Source organism: Scyliorhinus canicula, chromosome 8, assembly GCF_902713615.1.
Source record: "Scyliorhinus canicula chromosome 8, sScyCan1.1, whole genome shotgun sequence".
Lineage (NCBI taxonomy): Eukaryota > Metazoa > Chordata > Chondrichthyes > Carcharhiniformes > Scyliorhinidae > Scyliorhinus > Scyliorhinus canicula.
Genome location: NC_052153.1, coordinates 166,377,786 through 166,401,270, shown reverse-complemented (window position 1 = coordinate 166,401,270; position 23,485 = coordinate 166,377,786). Strand labels below are relative to the sequence as shown.

Sequence of the window (23,485 nt, the reverse complement as noted above, 5' to 3'; positions counted from 1 at the left end):
TGAAAAGCCCCAGTCGCCACATTCCAGCACCTGTTCGGGGAGGCCGGTACGGAATTGAACCCGCGCTGCTGGTCTTGTTCTGCATTACAAGCCAGCTGTTTAGTCCACTGTGCTAAACCATCTCCGAATGAATGAGAGCAGCTATTCCCTACCTACTCTGCCCAGGCCCCTCATGATGTTGAATACTTCTATCAAATCCCCTCTCAGCTTTCTCTTTTCCAAGGACAACAGTCCCTACTTTTCCAATCTATCTACATAGCTGAAGTTCCTTATCCCTGGAACCACTCTCCTGTGTCTTTTCTGCACTCTTTCTATAAGCCTTCACATCTTCCCTAAAACATACTGTTCAGAATTGGACCTGTGTTGAACCAGAAATCTAATACGAGGAGAGAAGAGATTTTTGTTTTCTCCAATGAGAGATGTCAGGATCTGGAAGGTCCCACCTGAAGAGTAGGTGGAAGCTGGCTCCGAGGAGCATTGGATGGCTTCTTGAGGATGAGGAACATGTACGGCTACAAACAAAAGCAAGGGTGTTGGACTAAGCATAACTGCTCTTTCCAAGACCCAGCATGATAGGCTGAATAGCCTTAACCATGCTGTCTCAAGAATCACCTATAAAATAATAAGTGAGCCTGGCTGTCATTTAAGCAGACTGATCTACAGGAATGAATCTGTTACATAAACTTTGAAAATAGGAATTGTATAAAAGGAAAAATCTGGAGGATGCAGGAGCTGGCATACTTCCAGTTTCTTTGTCTTTTATTTTTCTATTGTTCCCATGCATTTGATTTCCTTTCTTTGTTTAATCTAACTCAGCCTCTTTACTTACACTCCATTTCTTGGCTCATGCAGTTGACATTATCAATTACCAGCTGCAACGTTTAGGGCTGCTCCTGTTCCCCGTCTCCATTCAGCAGCAGAGTTAGGACTATCTTGAAGCTCTAGTGAAAGAGCTCTGTTGTGATAAGGCGCCTCTGCTAATAGAGGTCAATTGTACCGCGGGCTTAGTGCATCTCACACCAAGCATGACCTTCCTTTCTAACCTGTGGACAGAGATGTGCTGAATCTTCTCACCAGTAATTGATGCTGGTTAGGAGTTAACCTACTGCAGAATAGGGACAATGAGATTCTGCGAGAATTCCAGAAATGTCGGGAGTTTTGGAACCGATGGGGGAAAGAGCACAAGTCTGCTTTTGTGGGTCCAAATTTGTTAATATCACAAATAATTGAATTTGATGCCAGAACCAGAGCAAAATGACACAAGTCTTTCTCCTTTACTCCAGATGGATTTTGGTAAATATATATGTGCTGGAATTGCACCATTGTTTTCACCAGTGAACTTGAGCTCTTAGCTAGTGAGCTTGACAATATTGAGTTCTTTACCCGTCAGTCTGGCCTCAATAAAACTCGAGAGGGATTTGTAGGTATAGTATTATTTATTTTTAAACACTTGCAAGGCTGACCCGCTCTATAGAGATTCAGAACACAGGCAGTCTTCTGAAGCCCCAGAACCGAGTGAGGTCGGAGACAAAGAAATCTCTGCAAATATCATTCAAATGGCATCAAGTTTCACATACAAGATTCCCATAGGTCATCCTATACACCTCCTGACCTGGCCATATATTCTGATTGGCTCACTGCGCATTCCTCAACCCTGGGCCTCTTGTTACCCAGCATCCTTTTCACCACCCTGCACGAGGCTCCCCTCCCCCCTTCCTGGCCATGCTTTCTGAATCCCTTTGCCCTTTGTCTGTGAGCTCACTACTATCAGACTGGCTCACATCTACATTATTCTAACTAATAATCCTATTTTATATCACATTCGTTTGTTCAATTCCTCAAGCTGAAAGGATGAAAGAGTGTAGTTCTGACTTATCTGGTTCTTATTTTGAAAAGTCCCATTAGGTCTTTCAGGAAATAGAAACTATTGAAAACGATAAGAATACCTTGCGAGTGAGCTAGTAATTGTGTTGACCCCTTGCTATACTGCAGTTGAGCGTCTGATCTCTGTGCAATATCATTTCGTAGCATGGAACCTTTCCATGGCATGGCTGAGAAACTCGCTGTGGGGAGCGGGGTGTCATTGCTGTTCACTCTGTTACTTTCTTCCGTGAAAATTTATTGGAAAGGCACTTTTCCCGAATGGTAAGAAGCAAGGCTAAAATACTGCATTTAACAAAATAAATTGGTAGTATACATTATAATACAGAGTAGAAGAGACATAGGACTGGGGTAAGGTATCTAATATAGAAAGTAGGGGCAGGAGGAGGCCATTCGACCATAAGACATAGGAGCAGAATTAGGCCACTTGGCCCATTGAGTCTGCTCCGCCATTCAATCATGGCTGATATTTTCTCATCCCCATTCTCCTGCCTTCCCCCCCCCATAACCCCTGGCTTATTAATCAAGGCCCTTTGAGCCTGCTTTGCCATTCGATATGATCATGGCCGATCCTCAATCTCAATGCCATATTCCCACTTTCTCCCTATACCCCTTAATCCCATTAAAATCTCAATGATCTATCTTTTTCTTTCTTTAATATATTCGGTGAAATTGCCCTCCACGATCGTTTGTAGTAGAGAATTGCACAGGTTCACTTCTCTTTGAGTGAAGAAATGTTTCCTCATCTTAGTCCTAAATGGTCTATCCCGCATCCTGATACTGTGTCCCTTGGTTCTAGATTCCCCAACCAGGGAAAACATCCTCCCTGCATCTAGTCTGTCTAGCTGTGTTAGAATTTTATATGTTTCAATCAGATCGCCTCTCATCCATATAAGGTCCAGTTAGTATAGGCCCAGTTGAACTAATCTCTCCTCATAGGAAAGTCCCGCCAATCTGCTATCAGCCTTGTGAACCTCCTCTGCACTATGGCAAGGATATCCTTTCTTGGGTAGGGAGAGCAAAACTGTATGCAATATTCCAGGTGTGGCCTCACCAAGGCCCTGTATAACTGAAGTAAGACATTCCTACTTCTGAATTCAAATCCTCTTGCAATGAAATCCAACGTACCATTTGCCTTCCTAATTACGTACCGTACTTGCCTCTCCACTTTAATTGACTGGTGTACAAGAGCACCCAGATCCTTTTGTACATCCAAACTTCCCAATATATCGCCATTTAAATAAAACTTCCTTTCTGTTTTCCATACTGAAGTGTGTAGTTTCACATTTAGCCACGCTCTTTTGCACCTGCCATGTGTTTTCCCACTCGCTCAACTTGTCTAAATCACATTATCCTTGCATCCTCCTTCTAACTCACAGTTCTGCCCAGCTTTGTGTCGTCGGCAAACTTGGAAATGTTACATTTGGTTCCCTCATCTGGGCCATTTATATATATATATATAGCTCACAAGGCTAAATCGCTGGCTTTTCAAGCCGGCCAGCAGCACGGTTCGATTCGCGTACCAGCCTCCCTGGACAGGCGCCGGAATGTGGCGACTAGGGGCTTTTCACAGTAACTTCACTGAAGCCTACTCGTGACAATAAGCGATTTTCAATTTCAATATATATACCTCGTGAACAGCTGGGGCCCAAACATTGATCCCTGGGTTACCCCACTAGCCACTGCCTGCCACTTGGAAAAAAGACCCATTTATTCCCACTCTCAGTTTCCTGTCTGTCAACCAATTCTCGATCCATGACAATACATCAGCCCCACAACTCTCCCCTACAGTTGCTGACTTTCCTCTGCTGTACATGCCATATACTGTGCAACTGTCGCAGTTGAACAATTTCCCTGAGAGACTGAGTCTTATAATTCCTCAGTCAAAGCCGAACCATTCCCAGTTCTGGTGAAGGATTATCAGACAAAAACATTAATGTTATGTCTATCCACAGATTCTGCCAGACCTATTGAGTATTAAGCATTTTTTTTCAGATCCTGGGCCTGCAGGAGGTTTTACTTTTGCGAACTAATAGTTGGTCAAAATCAAATTACCCTGATGGATGCCCAACATGGGTTTTTCATTATTGAAGGAGACTGGCTTTTTTTTTTTTGAGGGACCAATCTTGTATTGACTGTCTCTGCATGGTGTCTGTTTCTTACTCTGCTTCAGAATGCAATGCTTCAGGATGCGAACTGTGTGTATTAAGATGGCTTGTCTTGAGCTGAGATTCAAATACCACACCGAGTCCATCATTGTGAATGTCCATTTCCACCTCTCTGCCCATGTCTCACCAAGGTGATGCCAAAACCCCCATTCCTGCCTTTAAACGTGTCTATTGACTTTCCCAATGCTTGCTTAATTTCAGTGGTATCAGCTTGTCTTAAGCATCTACAGCAATAACTTTTTACAATTTACTTAAATAACTTTGATGAAGAGGACCGAAGGTGCGGTTGCTGAGTTTGCTGATAACACAATGATAGGTAGGAAAGTAAGTTGTGAAGAGGACATAAGGAGGTTACAAAGGGCAAATTGAATATAATGTGGGAAAATGTGAAATTGGCCATTTTGGCAGGAAGAATTAAAAAAAGCAGCGTATTATCGAATGAGAATTTGCAGAGCCCTAAGATGCCGAGGGATCTGGGTGTCCGAGTGCATGACTCTCAAATGGTTAGTATGCAGGTACGGAAAGCAATTCTGAAAGCTAATAGAATGTTATTGTTTATTGCGAGAGGAATTGAATACAAAGGTAGAGAGGTTAAGCTTCACTTATCCAAGGTACTGGTGACATGTGCAAGTTTCTTATTTAAAAAATGTATTGAAAGTGGTTCAGAGAAGTTATACTAGAGGAGTACCTGGAATGGGCGGGTTTTCTTATGAGGAAAAGTTGAACAGGCTAGGCTTGTATCTGCTCGTGTTTAGAAGAGTAAGAGGTGACTTGATTGATTGAAATCTATAAGATCCAGAGGGGTCTTGACAGGATGGATGTGGAAAAAATGTTTCCTCTTGTGGGAGAATCTAGAATTAGGCATCACAGTTTAAAATTAAGGGGTCGCTTGTTTAAGACAGAGATGAGTAGAATTTTCTTTCCTCCCCCATGAAATCTCTTCCTCAAACGTTGATGGAAACAAAGTCTTTGAACATTTTTAAGGAAGGGGTGGGTAGATCCTTGATAAGCAAGGGTGTGAAATGTTATCCAGGTTAGGAAAAACTGTGTATGTTGAGGTTAAAACTCATTGTACTGGGGGTAATGTATTGATGTGGATAGAGAACTGATTGGCAGACAGGAAACAGAGAGTGGGTCCTTTTCAGTGTGGCAGGCAGTGACTAGTGGGGTACCGCAGGGTTCAATGCTGGGACCCCAGCTGTTCACAATTTGCATATGACATTAAGCTGGGTGGCAGTGTGTGCTGTGAGGAGGATGCAAAGAGGCTGCAGGGTAACATGGGCAGGCTGGCTGAGTGGACAAATACTTGGCAAATGCAATATAATGTGGGAAAATGTGAGATGATCCACTTTGGTGGCAAAAACAGGAAGACAGATTATTATCTGACTGGTAGCAGTTTAGGAAAAGAGAAAGTGCAATGAGACGTGGGTGTCATGATGGAACAGTCGCTGAAGGTTGGCATGCAGGTACAGCAGGCAGTGGAGAAAGCTAATGACATTCTGGTCTTCACAGCGAGAGGATTTGAGTATAGGAGTCGGGATATCTTGCTGCAGTTATATAAGGCCTTGGTGAAGCCACACCTTGAGTATTGTGTGCAGTTTTGATCTCCCATTTTGAGGAAGGACATTCTTGTTATTGAGGGTGTCTAGCGAAGGTTCACCAGACTAATTCCCGGGATGGCAGGACTGAGATGAAGAAAGGCTGGATCGACTGGGCTTGTACTCACTGGAGTTTAGAAGAATGAGAGTGGATCTTGTAGAAACATATAAAATCCTGATGGGACTGGACAAGCTAGATACGAGAAGAATGTTCCCAATGTTGGGGACGTTGAGAACTAGGGGTCACAGCCTAAGAATAAGGGGTAAGCCATTCAGGACTGAGATGAGGAAGAACTTCTTCTCTCAGAGTTGTGAAGTTGTGGAATTCTCTACCACAGAAAGCTGTTGGGGCCAGTTTGTTGGCTATATTGTGGCTAAAGGGATCAAGGGATATGGAGAGAAAGCGGGAGTGGGATACTGAATTTGCACGATCAGCCTTGATCATGTTGAATGGTGGTGTAGGCTCGAAGGGCCAGATGGCCTACTCCTGCACCTATTTTCTATGTTTCTATTTTAGAATCAGATTAGCCATGATCTTATTGAATGGTGGAGCAGGCTCGAGAGGCCGAGTGGCCTATCCATCCTTGTTGGTATGTTTTGCAACTCTATCAGCATAAGCATCAATGTCCTTCTTCCTCAAATGCTTATCTAATTCCCCTTAAATGCATCTGATAACTGGGGCTCTTTCTGGGGAAGGTGGGACCTCTATAGACAGGATGGATTTGGTTTTGGATTTGGATTTGGTTTTGGGTAATGAACCAGGCCAGGTGTTAGATCTGGAGGTAGGTGAGCACTTTGGAAACAGTGACCACAATTCGGTGACCTTTACATTAGTGATGGAAAGGGATAAGTATACCCCGCAGGGCAAGAGTTATAGCTGGGGGAAGGGCAATTATGATGCCATTAGACATGACTTAGGATGTGTTGGTTGGAGAAGTAGGCTGCAAGGGTTGGGCACACTGGATATGTGGAGCTTGTTCAAGGAACAGCTATTGCATGTTCTTGATAAGTACGCACCAGTCAGGCAGGGAGGAAGGGGTCGAGCGAGGGAACCGTGGTTTACCAAAGAAGTGGAATCTCTTGTTAAGAGGAAGAAGGAGGCCTATGTGAAGATGAGGCGTGAAGTTTCAGTTGGGGCGCTTGATAGTTACAAGGAAGCGAGGAAGGATCTAAAGAGAGAGCTGAGACGAGCAAGGAGGGGACATGAGAAGTCTTTGGCAGGTAGGATCAAGGAAAACCCAAAAGCTTTCTATAGGTATGTCAGGAATAAAAGAATGACTAGGGTAAGAGTAGGGCCAGTCAAGGACAGTGGTGGGAAGTTGTGTGTGGAGGCTGAGGAGATAAGCGAGATACTAAATGAATACTTTTCGTCAGTATTCACTCAAGAAAAAGATAATATTGTGGAGGAGAATGCTGAGACCCAGGCTATTAGAATAGATGGCATTGAGGTGCGTAGGGAAGAAGTGTTGGCAATTCTGGACAAGGTGAAAATAGATAAGTCCCCGGGGCCAGATGGGATTTATCCTAGGATTCTCTGGGAAGCCAGGGAAGAGATTGCTGAGCCTTTGGCTTTGATTTTTAGGTCATCATTGGCTACAGGAATAGTGCCAGAGGACTGGAGGATAGCAAATGTGGTCCCTTTGTTCAAGAAGGGGAGTAGAGATAACCCCGGTAACTATAGGCCGGTGAGCCTAACGTCTGTGGTGGGTAAAGTCTTGGAGAGGATTATAAAAGATACAATTTATAATCATCTAGATAGGAATAATATGATTAGGGACAGTCAGCATGGTTTTGTGAAGGGTAGGTCATGCCTCACAAACCTTATCGAGTTCTTTGAGAAGGTGACTGAACAGGTAGACGAGGGTAGAGCAGTTGATGTGGTGTATATGGATTTCAGTAAAGCGTTTGATAAGGTTCCCCACGGTCGTCTATTGCAGAAAATACGGAGGCTGGGGATTGAGGGTGATTTAGAGATGTGGATCAGAAATTGGCTAGTTGAAAGAAGACAGAGAGTGGTAGTTGATGGGAAATGTTCAGAATGGAGTTCAGTTACGAGTGGCGTACCACAAGGATCTGTTCTGGGGCCGTTGCTGTTTGTCATTTTTATAAATGACCTAGAGGAGGGCGCAGAAGGATGGGTGAGTAAATTTGCAGACGACACTAAAGTCGGTGGAGTTGTAGACAGTGCGGAAGGATGTTGCAGGTTACAGAGGGACATAGATAAGCTGCAGAGCTGGGCTGAGAGGTGGCAAATGGAGTTTAATGTGGAGAAGTGTGAGGTGATTCACTTTGGAAAGAATAACAGAAATGCGGAATATTTGGCTAATGGTAAAATTCTTGGTAGTGTGGATGAGCAGAGGGATCTCGGTGTCCATGTACATAGATCCCTGAAAGTTGCCACCCAGGTTGATAGGGTTGTGAAGAAGGCCTATGGTGTGTTGGCCTTTATTGGTAGAGGGATTGAGTTCCGGAGCCATGAGGTCATGTTGCAGTTGTACAAAACTCTAGTACGGCCGCATTTGGAGTATTGCGTACAGTTCTGGTCGCCTCATTATAGGAAGGACGTGGAAGCTTTGGAACGGGTGCAGAGGAGATTTACCAGGATGTTGCCTGGTATGGAGGGAAAATCTTATGAGGAAAGGCTGATGGACTTGAGGTTGTTTTCGTTAGAGAGAAGAAGGTTAAGAGGTGACTTAATAGAGGCATACAAAATGATCAGAGGGTTAGATAGGGTGGACAGCGAGAGCCTTCTCCTGCGGATGGAGGTGGCTAGCACGAGGGGACATAGCCTTAAATTGAGGGGTAATAGATATAGGACAGAGGTCAGAGGTGGGTTTTTTACGCAAAGAGTGGTGAGGCCGTGGAATGCCCTACCTGCAACAGTAGTGAACTCGCCAACATTGAGGGCATTTAAAAATTTATTGGATAAGCATATGGATGATAAGGGCATAGTGTAGGTTAGATGGCCTTTAGATTTTTTCCATGTCGGTGCAACATCGAGGGCCGAAGGGCCTGTACTGCGCTGTATCGTTCTATGTTCTATGTTCTATGTTCTAGGTGTTAGATCTGGAGGTAGGTGAGCACTTTGGAAACAGTGACCGCAATTCGGTGACCTTTACGTTAGTGATGGAAAGGGATAAGTATACCCCGCAGGGCAAGAGTTATAGCTGGGGGAAGGGCAATTATGATGCCATTAGATATGACTTAGGATGTATTGGTTGGAGAAGTAGGCTGCAAGGGTTGGGCACACTGGATATGTGGAGCTTGTTCAAGGAACAGCTATTGCATGTTCTTGATAAGTACGTACCAGTCAGGCAGGGAGGAAGGGGTCGAGCGAGGGGACCGTGGTTTACCAAAGAAGTGGAATCTCTTGTTAAGAGGAAGAAGGAGGCCTATGTGAAGATGAGGCATGAAGTTTCAGTTGGGGCGCTTGATAGTTACAAGGAAGCGAGGAAGGATCTAAAGAGAGAGCTGAGACGAGCAAGGAGGGGACATGAGAAGTCTTTGGCAGGTAGGATCAAGGAAAACCCAAAAGCTTTCTATAGGTATGTCAGGAATAAAAGAATGACTAGGGTAAGAGTAGGGCCAGTCAAGGACAGTGGTGGGAAGTTGTGTGTGGAGGCTGAGGAGATAAGCGAGATACTAAATGAATACTTTTCGTCAGTATTCACTCAAGAAAAAGATAATATTGTGGAAGAGAATGCTGAGACCCAGGCTATTAGAATAGATGGCATTGAGGTGCGTAGGGAAGAAGTGTTGGCAATTCTGGACAAGGTGAAAATAGATAAGTTCCCGGGGCCGGATGGGATTTATCCTAGGATTCTCTGGGAAGCCAGGGAAGAGATTGCTGAGCCTTTGGCTTTGATTTTTAGGTCATCATTGGCTACAGGAATAGTGCCAGAGGACTGGAGGATAGCAAATGTGGTCCCTTTGTTCAAGAAGGGGAGTAGAGATAACGCCGGTAACTATAGGCCGGTGAGCCTAACGTCTGTGGTGGGTAAGGTCTTGGAGAGGATTATAAAAGATACGATTTATAATCATCTAGATAGGAATAATATGATTAGGGATAGTCAGCATGGTTTTGTGAAGGGTAGGTCATGCCTCACAAACCTTATCGGGTTCTTTGAGAAGGTGACTGAACAGGTAGATGAGGGTAGAGCAGTTGATGTGGTGTATATGGATTTCAGTAAAGCGTTTGATAAGGTTCCCCGCGGTCGGCTATTGCAGAAAATACGGAGGCTGGGGATTGAGGGTGATTTAGAGATGTGGATCAGAAATTGGCTAGTTGAAAGAAGACAGAGAGTGGTAGTTGATGGGAAATGTTCAGAATGGAGTTCAGTTACGAGTGGCGTACCACAAGGATCTGTTCTGGGGCCGTTGCTGTTTGTCATTTTTATAAATGACCTAGAGGAGGGCGCAGAAGGATGGGTGAGTTAATTTGCAGACGACACTAAAGTCGGTGGAGTTGTAGACAGTGCGGAAGGATGTTGCAGGTTACAGAGGGACATAGATAAGCTGCAGACCTGGGCTGAGAGGTGGCAAATGGAGTTTAATGTGGAGAAGTGTGAGGTGATTCACTTTGGAAAGAATAACACGAATGCGGAATATTTGGCTAATGGTAAAATTCTTGGTAGTGTGGATGAGCAGAGGGATCTCGGTGTCCATGTACGTAGATCCCTGAAAGTTGCCACCCAGGTTGATAGGGTTGTGAAGAAGGCCTATGGTGTGTTGGCCTTTTTTGGTAGAGGGATTGAGTTCCGGAGCCATGAGGTCATGTTGCAGTTGTACAAAACTCTAGTACGGCCGCATTTGGAGTATTGCGTACAGTTCTGGTCGCCTCATTATAGGAAGGACGTGGAAGCTTTGGAACGGGTGCAGAGGAGATTTACCAGGATGTTGCCTGGTATGGAGGGAAAATCTTATGAGGAAAGGCTGATGGACTTGAGGTTGTTTTCGTTAGAGAGAAGAAGGTTAAGAGGTGACTTAATAGAGGCATACAAAATGATCAGAGGGTTAGATAGGGTGGACAGCGAGAGCCTTCTCCCGCGGATGGAGGTGGCTAGCACGAGGGGACATAGCCTTAAATTGAGGGGTAATAGATATAGGACAGAGGTCAGAGGTGGGTTTTTTACGCAAAGAGTGGTGAGGCCGTGGAATGCCCTACCTGCAACAGTAGTGAACTCGCCAACATTGAGGGCATTAAAAAATTTATTGGATAAGCATATGGATGATAAGGGCATAGTGTAGGTTAGATGGCCTTTAGTTTTTTTTTCCATGTCGGTGCAACATCGAGGGCCGAAGGGCCTGTACTGCGCTGTATCGTTCTATGTTCTATGTTCTATGTTCTATTATTTGCCTCGACCATTCTCTGCTTCTGTGTGCCCTCCACTCTCTGGGTAAAGAGGTTTCTTCTGAATTCCCTATTTTAGGTTTCTCTGTGATAATCGTTTTGAGGACCACCAGAATGGCTGTAGAAAGAATCAAAACTTGACTGCAGGGATGACAGGAGTGGGCAGGGCAGTTTCTTCTTTGGTTGATCGCAGTTGTTTAGTTGGTATAGACCAGGGGAATGCTGCTCTAGCACCCAGCTCAATAAAGAATCCTGTGGCAATTAAAAAGAAAAAAAATCCAATCGCTCGGTTTCTCTCCAAATAACCTTGGTGTTCTTCATAATCACTTTAAACCAAGTGCTTCTGAGGGCTAGCTCTGTATGTGTGGGATGAGTTCTGAACATGCTCTCCATTATACTGCTGGGTTCAGAGAGTGAAAATGCAAAGGTGAAGCTTCCAACGTAAATGAAGGAGGAATGTTTTAAAACCTTAGAATGCAAAGAGGAACATTCAGTCCTTCGATCCTGCTCTAACATTCGATAAGAGCGTGGCTGATCTGGCTGTGGTCTCAACTCCACTTTCCTGTCTGTATCCCCATGACCCTCGTCCGCCTTGTCCATCAACCTGTTCCAAACTGCTTCATATTCATTCCATAAAAGGTGAAATATTCCAAGTTTAGTAATTGTATTAAAAGAGGAATGAAATAATCAGTGCCAGTCTGTCCTACTCATTGAAATGTCAAATACTGAAGGTTGTCTATTGCATGACGACTCAGTATCTTTAGGCAAATTTATAGCACAAAACTATCTGCCGTTTACCACTTAATGGAAGATTTCAAGCAGAAATCTTGCAAGGTATTTTCTCTGTTGCAAATGGAAAATTCACATTGATGGGATAACTGGCGTTCTCGTGGTATTGCGGTTGAGTTGGGTGTCATTAGTAGGACAGTTGAGGTATAGCATTGCATCTTGAGAAAATGGTGTTGTGATGTGGATCAGCCACGGTCTCATTAAATGGTGGTGTAGGGTTTGAGTGGCTGAATGGCTTATTCCTGAATTTGAGATATTCCTCTATGCATCTGGTTTGAGCCGGGAACTAATGATTGGGACACTGGAATTGAAACTGAAAAATTGTTTCATTCCCCAGTACTGATCTCCTTTATCGGAGCACGTGATTACATAGTGCATTAAACTTTTTATTTTTATTGACCCGCTAAATAAAACTCACCAGATTGGTTGACGTGCTATTAAAAAAACTTTGTACTAATGTTATTGAGCTAGCTGTTTGTGTGCATGGGTTTTTGCCGAGCGTTCCTCTCCTAAAGCTTTGAAACGTGGATATGTTTTGGTTTAATGCTGCCTGGCTATTATTCCTTTTAGGCAAGAGGAGCATCAGCCGAAACCTTACCCCCTACATCCATGCTTGAAGAGTTTTGAGGATGAGGACATATTCCTACGCACGTGCTCACGGGTGCTGGTGATTTGTCTCTTGAACACGAAAGATGTCGCTTCTCATAGCCTAAAGGTTGTTCTTGCAGAAATATTAGCCATGAAAGGTATGTGTGAGTCCTTGGGAATTCGGATTGCTTAAACAACCCGTAGCTGAGTTGTGCCTCAATCTGTCCCTGACAATTTTTCCTATCCCCAATAGTAACTTAAAGCCTGAAAGGAAAATCCACCACTTGCTGCAATTAATTTGCCCTTCATTTGTAATAAGTGGGGGGAAGCTGCACTGAAATCTTAATGAAATTTTGACAGAGTTCTTACCTGTAAACTCAACTGAACAATATTTCTGGTAATGGTACCATTTGAATTGCCTATACGGAGTTACCCAATTCAGCGGGGTAGGAAAGGTATTTATTTTGAGGAAGAGATTCCGCATCAATGGATGGTGCTTGCATCATTAGTTTGGTTAGCGTTAGAATGTCCCCTGTCAATAAAAGGGAGGAAGACCGAACAGAAGCCTCCATTGTTTTTTTTTGTCGCTGGCATTGCTCATTCCTAGTTACCTTTTGAGATACAATTGAATGGTTTACTCAACCATTTCAGAGGGCAGCCAGGAGTGTCATATTCAATTTAATTTCCTAAAGGACATTAGTGACAACCAGGTAAGGTTTTACAACAGTTCGGTAGCTTTATGTTTATCGTTTCTGGTGGTAGCTATTTTTCATTCCAGATTTATTTATTTATTTGAATTTGTGCCATGGTGGATTTTTAACTCCTGTCTCTCCATCTTTAATCCAGGTCTCTGGATTACTAGTCCAGTAACATATCCCTAAAGTTTTGCTTTGGTTGAGGCGAAGCTGCTGCTTCCATGATATATGGGAGAGAGCACTGTAATCTCCTGTTCTCTCACCCCAAACTATATTCTCTGACGTCCCCACAGTGTCTTTCTTGGCAGCGGGAGGCAGCCCGCTGTTGGCTGGCGATGGGATCTTCTGGTCTCGCAGCTGTGAATGGGATTTCCCATTGAATCCACCCCACACCACTGGGAAGCCTCCAGCAGGGATGAGCTGTTGGCAGGACCAGATGATCCCACCGGCATGAACAGCCAGAAGATCTTGCCCCAGAGCGAGATTAAATGACTGACAATAATCCCTGTTAGGTTTCTTTCTTAATTTTTTGTATTTTGTCAGAAGAGCAGTGTACTACATGTTGCAGCGACCTCTTGCTTCTTTGGCCCAACAATGCTACTTTTCTGATACATTTTGTTCCTATGGATATTCGCTTCTCAATCCTAAATCAGCTCCTTGCTCTGCTCCTGTGAAAGTAACAATTACCTTGGCCTTGCCCTGTTTGAAAACATCATTCTGAATCTCTATTCTATCCACTTGCAAGAGGTTGAGTGTGTTGTGTCTGTAAAATCTCAGGAACTTGGACCAGTTTATTATTCAAACGTTTTACCCAGGTGCTCTTATTTGCGAGATGAACAAAGGACAAATCAGGTTCATTGTTTAACATAGATTTATTCGCAATTATCTCACTCACACAAAATATGACTCAGTCTCACAGCTGAGCTCTAGGTATTACCCACACTTAGTGAAGGAGGCTGGCCAGGCTACTATCATCTGATGTGGATATCTTCTCTGGGTTTCGAAACCCAAAGTCATCCCTTCTTGCAATGGTTATGCCTGGGGGACTCCCACATTGTTGCTGAAGATCTGTTCCAATGTTCCTTCTTTCATACCGCTCTGTTAGCATTGAGCCATGGTACATGCCCCCAATTGGCCTGATGTTTTATTGTCTCATCAGACCCAAACTCATTAATGGGAATAAACAGGATACTTCTGTTCATCCAGTGTGATCCAATCAAGATCCATTGTCCTCTGAAGCACCTTGGCTGACCAGCTATTAGCCCATTAAGGAGTCTGATGGCTTATTTTGTCTGTCCTTCTTCCTGCTTCAAAATTGATCACCTGTGTCTGGAAATGTGTTACTTATTCTTAGCATGGTCTTGATCTTTTGTGTAAACGCAAGTGGTTAATCACACAGTCCATAAAGCACTATCGAGTTCATGTGTTGACTTGAGTGCTCTCGCAGATGGCCAATATCAATTCAGCCAGGACCTTGTGGCAGTTTCTGTTCCTGGCCTATGTATCTTGTCGGTCAGTTCCAGTGCCACAAGTGTTTTTAAATTCAGGTGAGCTAAAAACAGTGGCAGCTCAACTGCCTCGAGCAGCTGCACAAACCCACGAGACAAACTGGTGTTTAACTTGGTTAATCAGTGAGTGCCATTTTCAAATTAGGCATCTTTTCCCTCTGTTTCGTTTGGTATGAATTTACCTTACAGGCTTGGAGCGGACTGAACTGTGAACAGTATACTTAAATATAGTATGGTACTAAGTTTGATGATGTGACCACTTTCAGAAGCAGCACTCCAGAACCCAGATTGCTCGTCAGGGGACGGACAGGAGATTGATTAATGTTGCTTGATTTGGAATCAGAGTGGAATAAATCAATGTTAGTGTCCTTGCTTTTTGATTCCGATCCTGACACTCTAACGTGGATTCCGGCTATTGACTGTATCTGATTTCTGCCCTGCCCCTACCTCTTTGTTCCGGAGCTGTGAACTTAGTCTGGCAGAGCCTGAGTCAGTGTCATGTATGAATAAAGTGTTCAAATGAGGTTCATAGCCCCTGAAGCATAGGGTAAGTGAAGAAAAATGAGTGAAGGTGCCTATCCAGTAGAATATGGTGGAGTATCCTATGGCTTTTTTTTCTCCCAACCGTGATTTAAGTACATAATGATCTCGATTTCCACATAAAACATGTTGACATCTGAGGTCTTGGGCTGTGAGTATAATATAAACCCTTCGAAATGCATTCTGCTTGAATGGATTTGCACCTTTTATGGGTTTGCACCTTTTCTAGGTTGGAGCATTGTAACACTGAGTGGGCTGACGTTGCCTTTATTGGGCCAAGCTTGCAAAGGGCCACAGTGTTTGCAGCAAATGAAACGGATTGTGATCCTGGTCCGGCTACATTAGCCAAACATTTGCCTATTTGTTCAAATATTGTCATAGCTAACAGGTGCATGCTTCCATCTCCTCTGACAGATAATAGAATGACTACAATGCAGAAGGAGGCCATTTGGCCCATTGAGGCTGCACTGAAAAAGCACCTAGGTGCACTCCCCCGCCCTAGCCCCATAACCCCACCTAACTTACACACCTTTGGATGCGAGGGACAATGTAGCATGGCCAATCCACCTAACTTTGGACTGTGGAAAGAAACCGGTGCACCGGGAGGAAACCCAAGCATGGTGGCACAGTGGTCAGCACTGCTGTCTCATAGCGTCTGGGACCTGGATACTTCTCTGACCTGGAGTGACTGTGTGGAGTTTGCCCATTCTCTCTCTCTGTGTCTGAAGGAATCCTGCACTGTCGGAAGTGTTGTCTTTCAGATGAGGCATTATACTGAGACCCTGTCTATCTCCGCAAATGGAAGTAAAGCATCCCATGGCACTGTTCTGAGGAAACATCCCCTGTGTCTTGTTTCATATTTATCCCTCAACCAGCATCATGAAAACTGATAAACTAGTTATTATTGCATTGCTGTTTGTCGGAGCTTGTGGACACGGTAGGAGCAGTGTGCACCATCTACAAATACACTGTAGGAAATCATCAAGGCTCCTTCCAAACCTGTGACCGCTACCACCTAGAAGGACAAAGGCAGCAGATGCATGGGAACACCATGTGCAAGTCCCCTTCAAGCCACATATTATCCTGTTTTGGAAATATATCACCGTTCCTTCACTGTCGCTAGGTCAAAATCTTGGAACTCCCTCCCTAAAAGCACAGTGGCTGCACCTACACCACGTGGACTTCAAAGGTTCAAGAAGGCAGCTCACCACCATCTTCTCCAGGGTAGTTGGGCAACAAATGCTGCCCGAGCCAGTGACTCCCCGCCCCCAAAGTTCCAACATCGGGCTGAATTTTCCCAACTTTGAGAACATTCGGGAGGCAGGACCAGTTCTGGGTCCTGAACCCATTCGCATTCATTGCACACCTGCCATCTTTAATTTGAAGCTGCCTCCCTGTTCTAGTTAGGGCAGGTTCCAGAGGCTAAAATTGAATACAGCAGGGCCCAACGCAAAGCAGCCCTCGGAATGACCAGTGGGAGTGCTGCTGAGGGCCAAGCAGCGGGAAAGTAAGGGAGGCTCCATCAATATCCGGGGAGTGGCTGCCATGAGAATCACAGACACCCATTTGCAGGAAAACCTCACTGAATGGCAAGGCTGTGACATTGGAATACAGCAGCATTGCCATTATCTGCTAGTGACCAGTAAAGCCTCTCATTGTGAAGCTGTCTCCTCTTAGTTGATGGGGTGAGATTACAAATTTACTGATAGTTAACTCAGCAACCTTAATTAGCACAGTGCTACTGATGCCTGGGTTTCTGACATCGCATCCAGTCCACCCCTGGAAAAAGCAGGCAGAGGGCGGGACCTCGTCAGCAAACCGGTGGGACACTTATTTTCTGGAAAATTGCTGTTGTTCCACCTGTATGGGTCTGGGCAATCTAGCCCTTAGCCTTCAACAACCACTGCCTGCTTATCACAGAAGAAAAACAGCTATCTGGCACTGGAAAGTTGCCAATGCTGATGGAAATTATGCTTTTCTGAGAGAAAAGTTGAAAGAAACACATTTTCTGAAGTATTAGTTCATAGTGTCAAGTGTTTATGACAATTGTCAATTTGGATTTGTGTTCGGAATTTTGTCAATTCTAAACTCATACCTGAATCTATTTTTGACAGTACTAAAACCAATGGTGGAACTGCTGAGTGATCCAGACTACATTAATCGAATGCTGCTAACCCAGATGGAACACAGGGAGCAAGTGAATGAGCGTCACAAGAAAACCTACACTTATGCTCCTTCCTATGAGGAGTTCATCAAACTTATCAGCAGCAGCTGTGATGTGGAGTTCTTAAAGCAGCTGAGGTAAAACAACTCACTCCTATGAACAGTAGCCATGTTTTTACAAGTAGTTTTTTGGGAGCTGTTATGGTGACATTGTGATTATATCCTTTTAAAAATCTGTTTACAATCCGCCACTTTGACCAAGCTTTAATTTCCTCCTTTGGCTCAGCATCTATTTTCTTGATTATTTTTCTGTGAAGCACTTTGGGGCATTTTTCTGTTGTCAAGATGCTATAACCCAGCAAGATGTTGTCACGGTTAAAACTAGAGCTGGAGACTATGAAGTAAAAATTTTCACTTGTTTACAGCAGGAATGATGGTGCAAGCTATGTGGAATTGACCAAACCAATGCAAAAGATTGAGGTTTGAACAGGGCTTACCCGCAAAACTGACCACACTGTGGGGATGGTGGTGGCATTTTCACTAGATTTGTAATGCAGAGGCCCAGGCTAATGTCCTGGGGACATGGGTTCAATTCCCCACATGCAGGTGGAATTTAAATTTGGTTAATAAATCTGGAATATAAAACTGGGTTCAATAATTGTGACTATACTGCTGTCATTAATTGTCAGAAAAACCCATTTGGTTCACTTAAGGCCCTTTAAGGTTGGGTATTCTGCTGCCTTTACCTCTGACTCCAAAACAACATAATGTGGCTAACTCTTAACTGCCCTTTGAAATGGTCTAGTAAGGGTTTGGGCAACAAATCTGGTTGACCTTGCCAGCAATATCCATACCCCATCAAAGAATACAAAAAGAAAACACCCCCAAGTTGGCTTTATGAGATTCTGCTGTATCTCTGGTCCAGGAGACTTTTAAAATTGTGTCAATTTTTCTTAAGTACACAGGCATTGGTAGACACAGGTTAAGCACCTTCATGTCAAAGATGTCTAATTTACAAATTAACTGACTAGTACACATCAATGAAACTATTAAATTTACCATATGGTTCTTTTGGTTATTTTAAAATCTGGTTATTCGCAAGTGGAGATACCTTGAATAAAAATGCTGATATTTGGTGACACGCAAATTTTCAGTTGTATTAATAAAACTGCAGCAAGTTACCACTCTTAAACACAAGGAATTGTTTTCATGAAATGTAAAACAATGGTATTCTATGATGTCTGATCGTGCTGTATCATGGCAGATTTTATGTTTATATGATTATGTAAACTGGTATGGTAGGGGTGTGACAAGGGTAAGCAGAGTGACAAGGAAAAGAGACAAGGACAGTAATAAAAGAAATAACAGTAAAACACAATAACGGTAGATGGGGCGAGAGACAAATAGGGCCACAGTACAAAGAAAAGTTAGGATGATTAAAAATGGCTAAAAACAATTCTAATGGCTTTGTATCTTAATGCACAAAACATTCGGAATAAGTTAGGCAAACCGATGGCACAAATCACGGTAATGGATATGATCTCATAGTAATTACAGAGACATGGTTATAAGGATATAAAAACTGGGAACTTTCAGGGGTATGTTAACCTTTCAGAAGGCTAGGAGGGAAAGCTGGTGGGGTAGCACTGTAAATAAGAGATGAAATGAGGACGGTTGTGAGAGATGATCTAGACTTGGATGTTGTAGAGTCCATCTGGATGGAGGTTAAAGACAAGTGAGGGAAAGAATACATTGGTTGGAGTAGTTTTTAGATCCACAGACAGTTGCCACACTGTAGGAAAGAGTATAAATCAACAAATAATAGGAGCATGTAAAAAGAATAGAGCAATAATTATGAATGACTTTAATCTTCTTGTTGATTGGGTTATTAAGTTGATAAGGGTAGCTACGACACTGAATTCAGAGCGCAGTAGTGATAGTTTTCTCGAGCAATATGTCATGGAGCCAAATAGGGAACAGATTATCTTGAAAATGGTCATGGATAATGAGGCAGATTAAATAAATGGCCTCAGAGTAAAAGATACCTAGGAAGTAGCGATCATAACATGATAGAATTTAGGGGGCGATTCTCCGATATGGAGGCCAAGTGTGCGCACCGTCGTGAACGCCGTCGCGTTTCACGACGGTGCGATCAGGGCCTGGGCACGACCTATTCTGGCCCCCCCAGGGGGCAAGCACGTCGCTGGAGCGTTTCACGCCGCTCCAGCCTCCTTACGCGGCACCGAATGGGCGCCACGCCAACCTGCACATGGGCAGTTGGGCTGTGCCAACCTGCGCGTGCGCGGGGGACTTCTTCCGCGCGCCAGCCCCGACCCAACATGGGGTCAGTGTTGTTGCACGTTTTACTTGAGTGTATTACGCGTTTATTGGAGTGTATTAACACGCCTCTGTTTAAAGGCCGTGTGCTTAACACTACTACAGCTCTGTGTATGTAATTTCAGCTCGGAGTCGCCAGGTGCCGTATTTAGACACCTCACAAGTATATCAAGGTCAGGTTCAAAGTAATAAAACTGTACACCGATTAGTAGGTTCAAACGATTAATATTTATTATAACAGATATAATAAATACGCATGCATACGCTAAAGACTAATACTTATTTCTACTATTAAACGACTAAATACTTATCTAAGTAGGAACCAGCAAGGTCAGGGGACAAGGCCTTTGTTCCTTTCTGGACTGCACCTTCTGTTCACTAATAGTCGGCTAGAGTATAAGCAATGCCGGGTTCACGTAGCGAGCGTCGTTTTGGCACTTACTGAACAATGGCTGGTGCTCAACGGCCGGTGATGAAAGACAGGATCTGGAGACTGGGGTCGGAGTCAGGATGCAACCGCAGATCTGGGCCGGAGTCAACAGCAAGCCGGAGCAACAACAGACAGAACCATGTGCGGGGTCTACCTTTATAGGTCCCCCAATGTCCGTGCCTCTTCGGGGCGGGCCTTTACCTGCCATGTATCGATTGGGTCATTTCCCAATCGATATCTTACAAATCCCCCAATCTGAGGGTCTCTTCTCGATGGGTGGGGCGGTCTCTTTGGGTCTTTGTGATGGATACTTCTGGTGCCGTTTCGTCTGGGTGTCCACTCAAAGTATCCATTCAAATCTAAATGTATCTATTGTGCTGGCCTGGATCTTGATCGCCTCATTACTATGCAAATCGTTGTTGCCATTTACACCTTTGGTTGAGATCTTGCACCTGGCCATAAACTGGTTTCGATACGTGCAGAATGCTAATTAGCCTTTTGCAAACTGCTTGTCCTGGCTAAGACTGTTTTCTCCCTGCAGCCTTAGCAGTTCTCCATTTTGGTAGCCCAGTGTCCATCTTAGGTGGCTACAGTGTTCAAGGGCCGGCCGCGACAGGAAGTAGGCCCAGGGCGGGAAGAGGTCGGCCCACCAATTGGTGGGCCCCGATCGCAGGCCAGACCCCATCGGAGGCCCTTGGTGAAGGACACCCCCCCCCCCCCCCCCAAGCATTCCCGCAGAGTTCCTGCCGGCAGCGACCAGGGGTGAATGGCGCCGGTGGGACTCTGTCGTGACGGAGCGGCCACTCGACCCATCCAGGATGGAGAATCGGCGGCCCCGCCGATTCCAGGGGCCCGCAGCTGGCGCCGCGCCAAACATGCCGGCGCAAATTGCGCTGATTCTCCGTGCCTCAGTGAACCGCGTACTGGCGTTGGGGCGTCATGGCGTGGTTGCTCCGATTCTCCTGCCTGGCGCGGGGCTCGGAGAATCGCCCCCCTAATATTCAGATTAAGAGTGAGAAACTTTGGTCGGAAACAACTGTGTTTAACTTAAATAAAGGGAATTTCAATGAAATGAGAATAGAAATAGCTGGAGTGGACTGGGCGATAGATTAACAGAAAAGACAGTAAACAAGGAGTGGCAGACATTTAAGGAGGTAATTCATGACTCTCAGCAAAAATATATCCCAGAAATTAGGAAAGAAGAGAAAGGGATAAACCAACCATGGCTAATTAAGGAAGTTAAGGAGAGTATTAAGTTGAAAGAAAAAAGAATATAAGGAGGCAAAAGTCTGATCCCGAAGACTGGGATCGATTCAGAATTCAGCAAAGGAGGACTAAAGAGAATGAAGAGAGAGAAAATAAACTACGAGGGCAAACTAATGAGGAATATAAAAACTGACAATTGGAGCTTTTTAAAATATATAAAAAGGAAGAGAGAGGTCAAAGTGAACATAGGCCCCACGGAAAATGAATCTGAGGAAATAGTTATGGGAACAAGGAAACGGCAGAGGAGTTAAACAGATATTTTGCAGCAGTCTTTACTATGGAAGATACTTTGAACAGCCTAGTAATAATAAAGACTACAAGGGAGGAACTAAAAATCACTGGAGAAGTCGAATTAGACAAACAATTGGGGCAAAGGCAGATAAATCCCCTGGCCCTGATGGCTTGCATCCTAGGATCCTAAAATAAGTAGCTACAGAGATAATAGATGCATTTGTTGTAATTTTCCAAAAATCCTTGCATTCTGGAGAAGTACCGGAGGATTGGAAAACTGCCGATGTGACACCCGTATTCAAAAAGGGAGGGCGGCAAAAAGCAGGTAACTATTGACCGATTAGCCTAACGCCTATTATTGGAAAATGTTGGAATCAATTGTTAAGGAAAAGTTTGGAAAATCATAATCTAATCAAGCAGAGTCAGCATGGCTTCATGAAAGAGAAATAGTGTCTAATTTATTAAGAGTTTTTTGAGGAAGTCTCAACCAGTGAATAGAGGGAAGCCAGTAGATGCAATGCATTTGGGTTTCCAGAATGTGTTTGATGAGGTACTTCACAAAACGTAAGTCATAATTGGCATGGATAGAGAATTGGCTAAAGGGCAGGAAACAGCGAGTGGGGATAAGAGGTCCCTTTTCAGGTTGGTGACCTGTAACCAGTGGGGTTCCACCGGGATCAGTACTGGGACCGCAACAGTTTACAATATGTATTAATGACTTGGAGGAAGGAAGCGGATGTGCTGTAGCCAAATTTTCAGAAGACACAAAAATAGGTGAGAGGCAAGTTGCGAGAGGGATACAAACCATTTGTAAAGAGATATTGATAAATGTGGCCAGAAAGTTGGCAAATGGAGTATATTGTGGGAAACTGTGAAGTTGTTGTTTTTGGAAGGGAGAACAAAGAGCTGAGCATTATTTAAATGGAGAAAAACTGCAAAAGAGCTGCATGGAACACAAAGGGACTTGGGGTACTTGTGCACGCAGCTTCAGCAGCTAATCAGGAAGGCAAATGGAATGTTGGGGGTTGGAGCATAAGAGTGGGGCAATCTTGCTGCAACTGCACAAGGTACTGGTGAGGCCACACCTGGAGTACTGTGAGCAGCTTTGGTCCCCTTATTGAAGGAGAGATATTATTTCATTGGAGGTGAGCGGTTCAGAAAAGGTTCACTAGGATGATCCCCGGTATGGAGGGATTGTCTTAGGAGGAAAGGTTAAACACGTTGGGACTCATTGGAATCTAGAGCAATGAGAGGTGATCTCATTAAAACATAAGGATTCTTAAGGGGCTTGACAGGGTAAATGCTCACAGGAGTGTCTCGGACTAGAGGACGTAGTCTCAGAATAAAGAGGTGCCCATTTAAGTCTAAGATGAGGAGGAATTTCTCCTCTCAGAGGGTTGAGAGTCTTTGGAACTCCTTCCTTTCGGAGCTGTGAGGACAGAGTCCTTGTGTGTATTTAAGGCAGAGATAGATAAATTCTTAGTCAATAAGGGAATCAATGGTTTTGGGGGCAAGGGCAGGAAAGTGGACATGAGGAATGCCGGATCAGCCATAATGCTATTGAATGATGAAGCAGGCTTGAGGGGCCAAATGGCCTACTCCTATTCCTATTTCCAGTAGAATTTTGGGCACTATTTTTCTGATTGTACCCAAAGCAGAAAGTGTGCCTCCGATGGTGTTATATTTGCAATTCTCTGTTGTGTATTCAACATTTTTGTACGCTATTGGAAGTTGCAAGTTATATATTTTCCCATGAGGGAGAGTCAAAATCAATACAGAATTCATTTTACATTGATTGATGGATGGATTGACAGGTGAGGGATGTATCTTGACTTTGGATTAAGTGGAGAGAAAGGCTGGAAGAGAAAAGTAATTATATATTTTTTGAAGTTCAGGCTTAAAAATAGTCACAAAAATATGAAGCACACTGCAATCTAACTT

General features: G+C 44.1%; 1 protein-coding gene across 2 annotated transcripts in view; it reads left to right on the top strand.

Moving 5' to 3' along the window:
- The window catches only part of snx25 (sorting nexin 25), a 326,114-nt gene that overhangs the window by 164,776 nt on the left and 137,853 nt on the right, over window positions 1-23,485 (top strand). For both annotated transcript variants that reach the window (XM_038805657.1, XM_038805656.1), the window contains exons 5-6: window positions 12,357-12,532; window positions 17,232-17,418. In XM_038805657.1, the coding sequence (XP_038661585.1) occupies window positions 12,357-12,532; window positions 17,232-17,418 (363 nt within the window). The remainder of the gene's footprint in view (window positions 1-12,356; window positions 12,533-17,231; window positions 17,419-23,485) is intronic.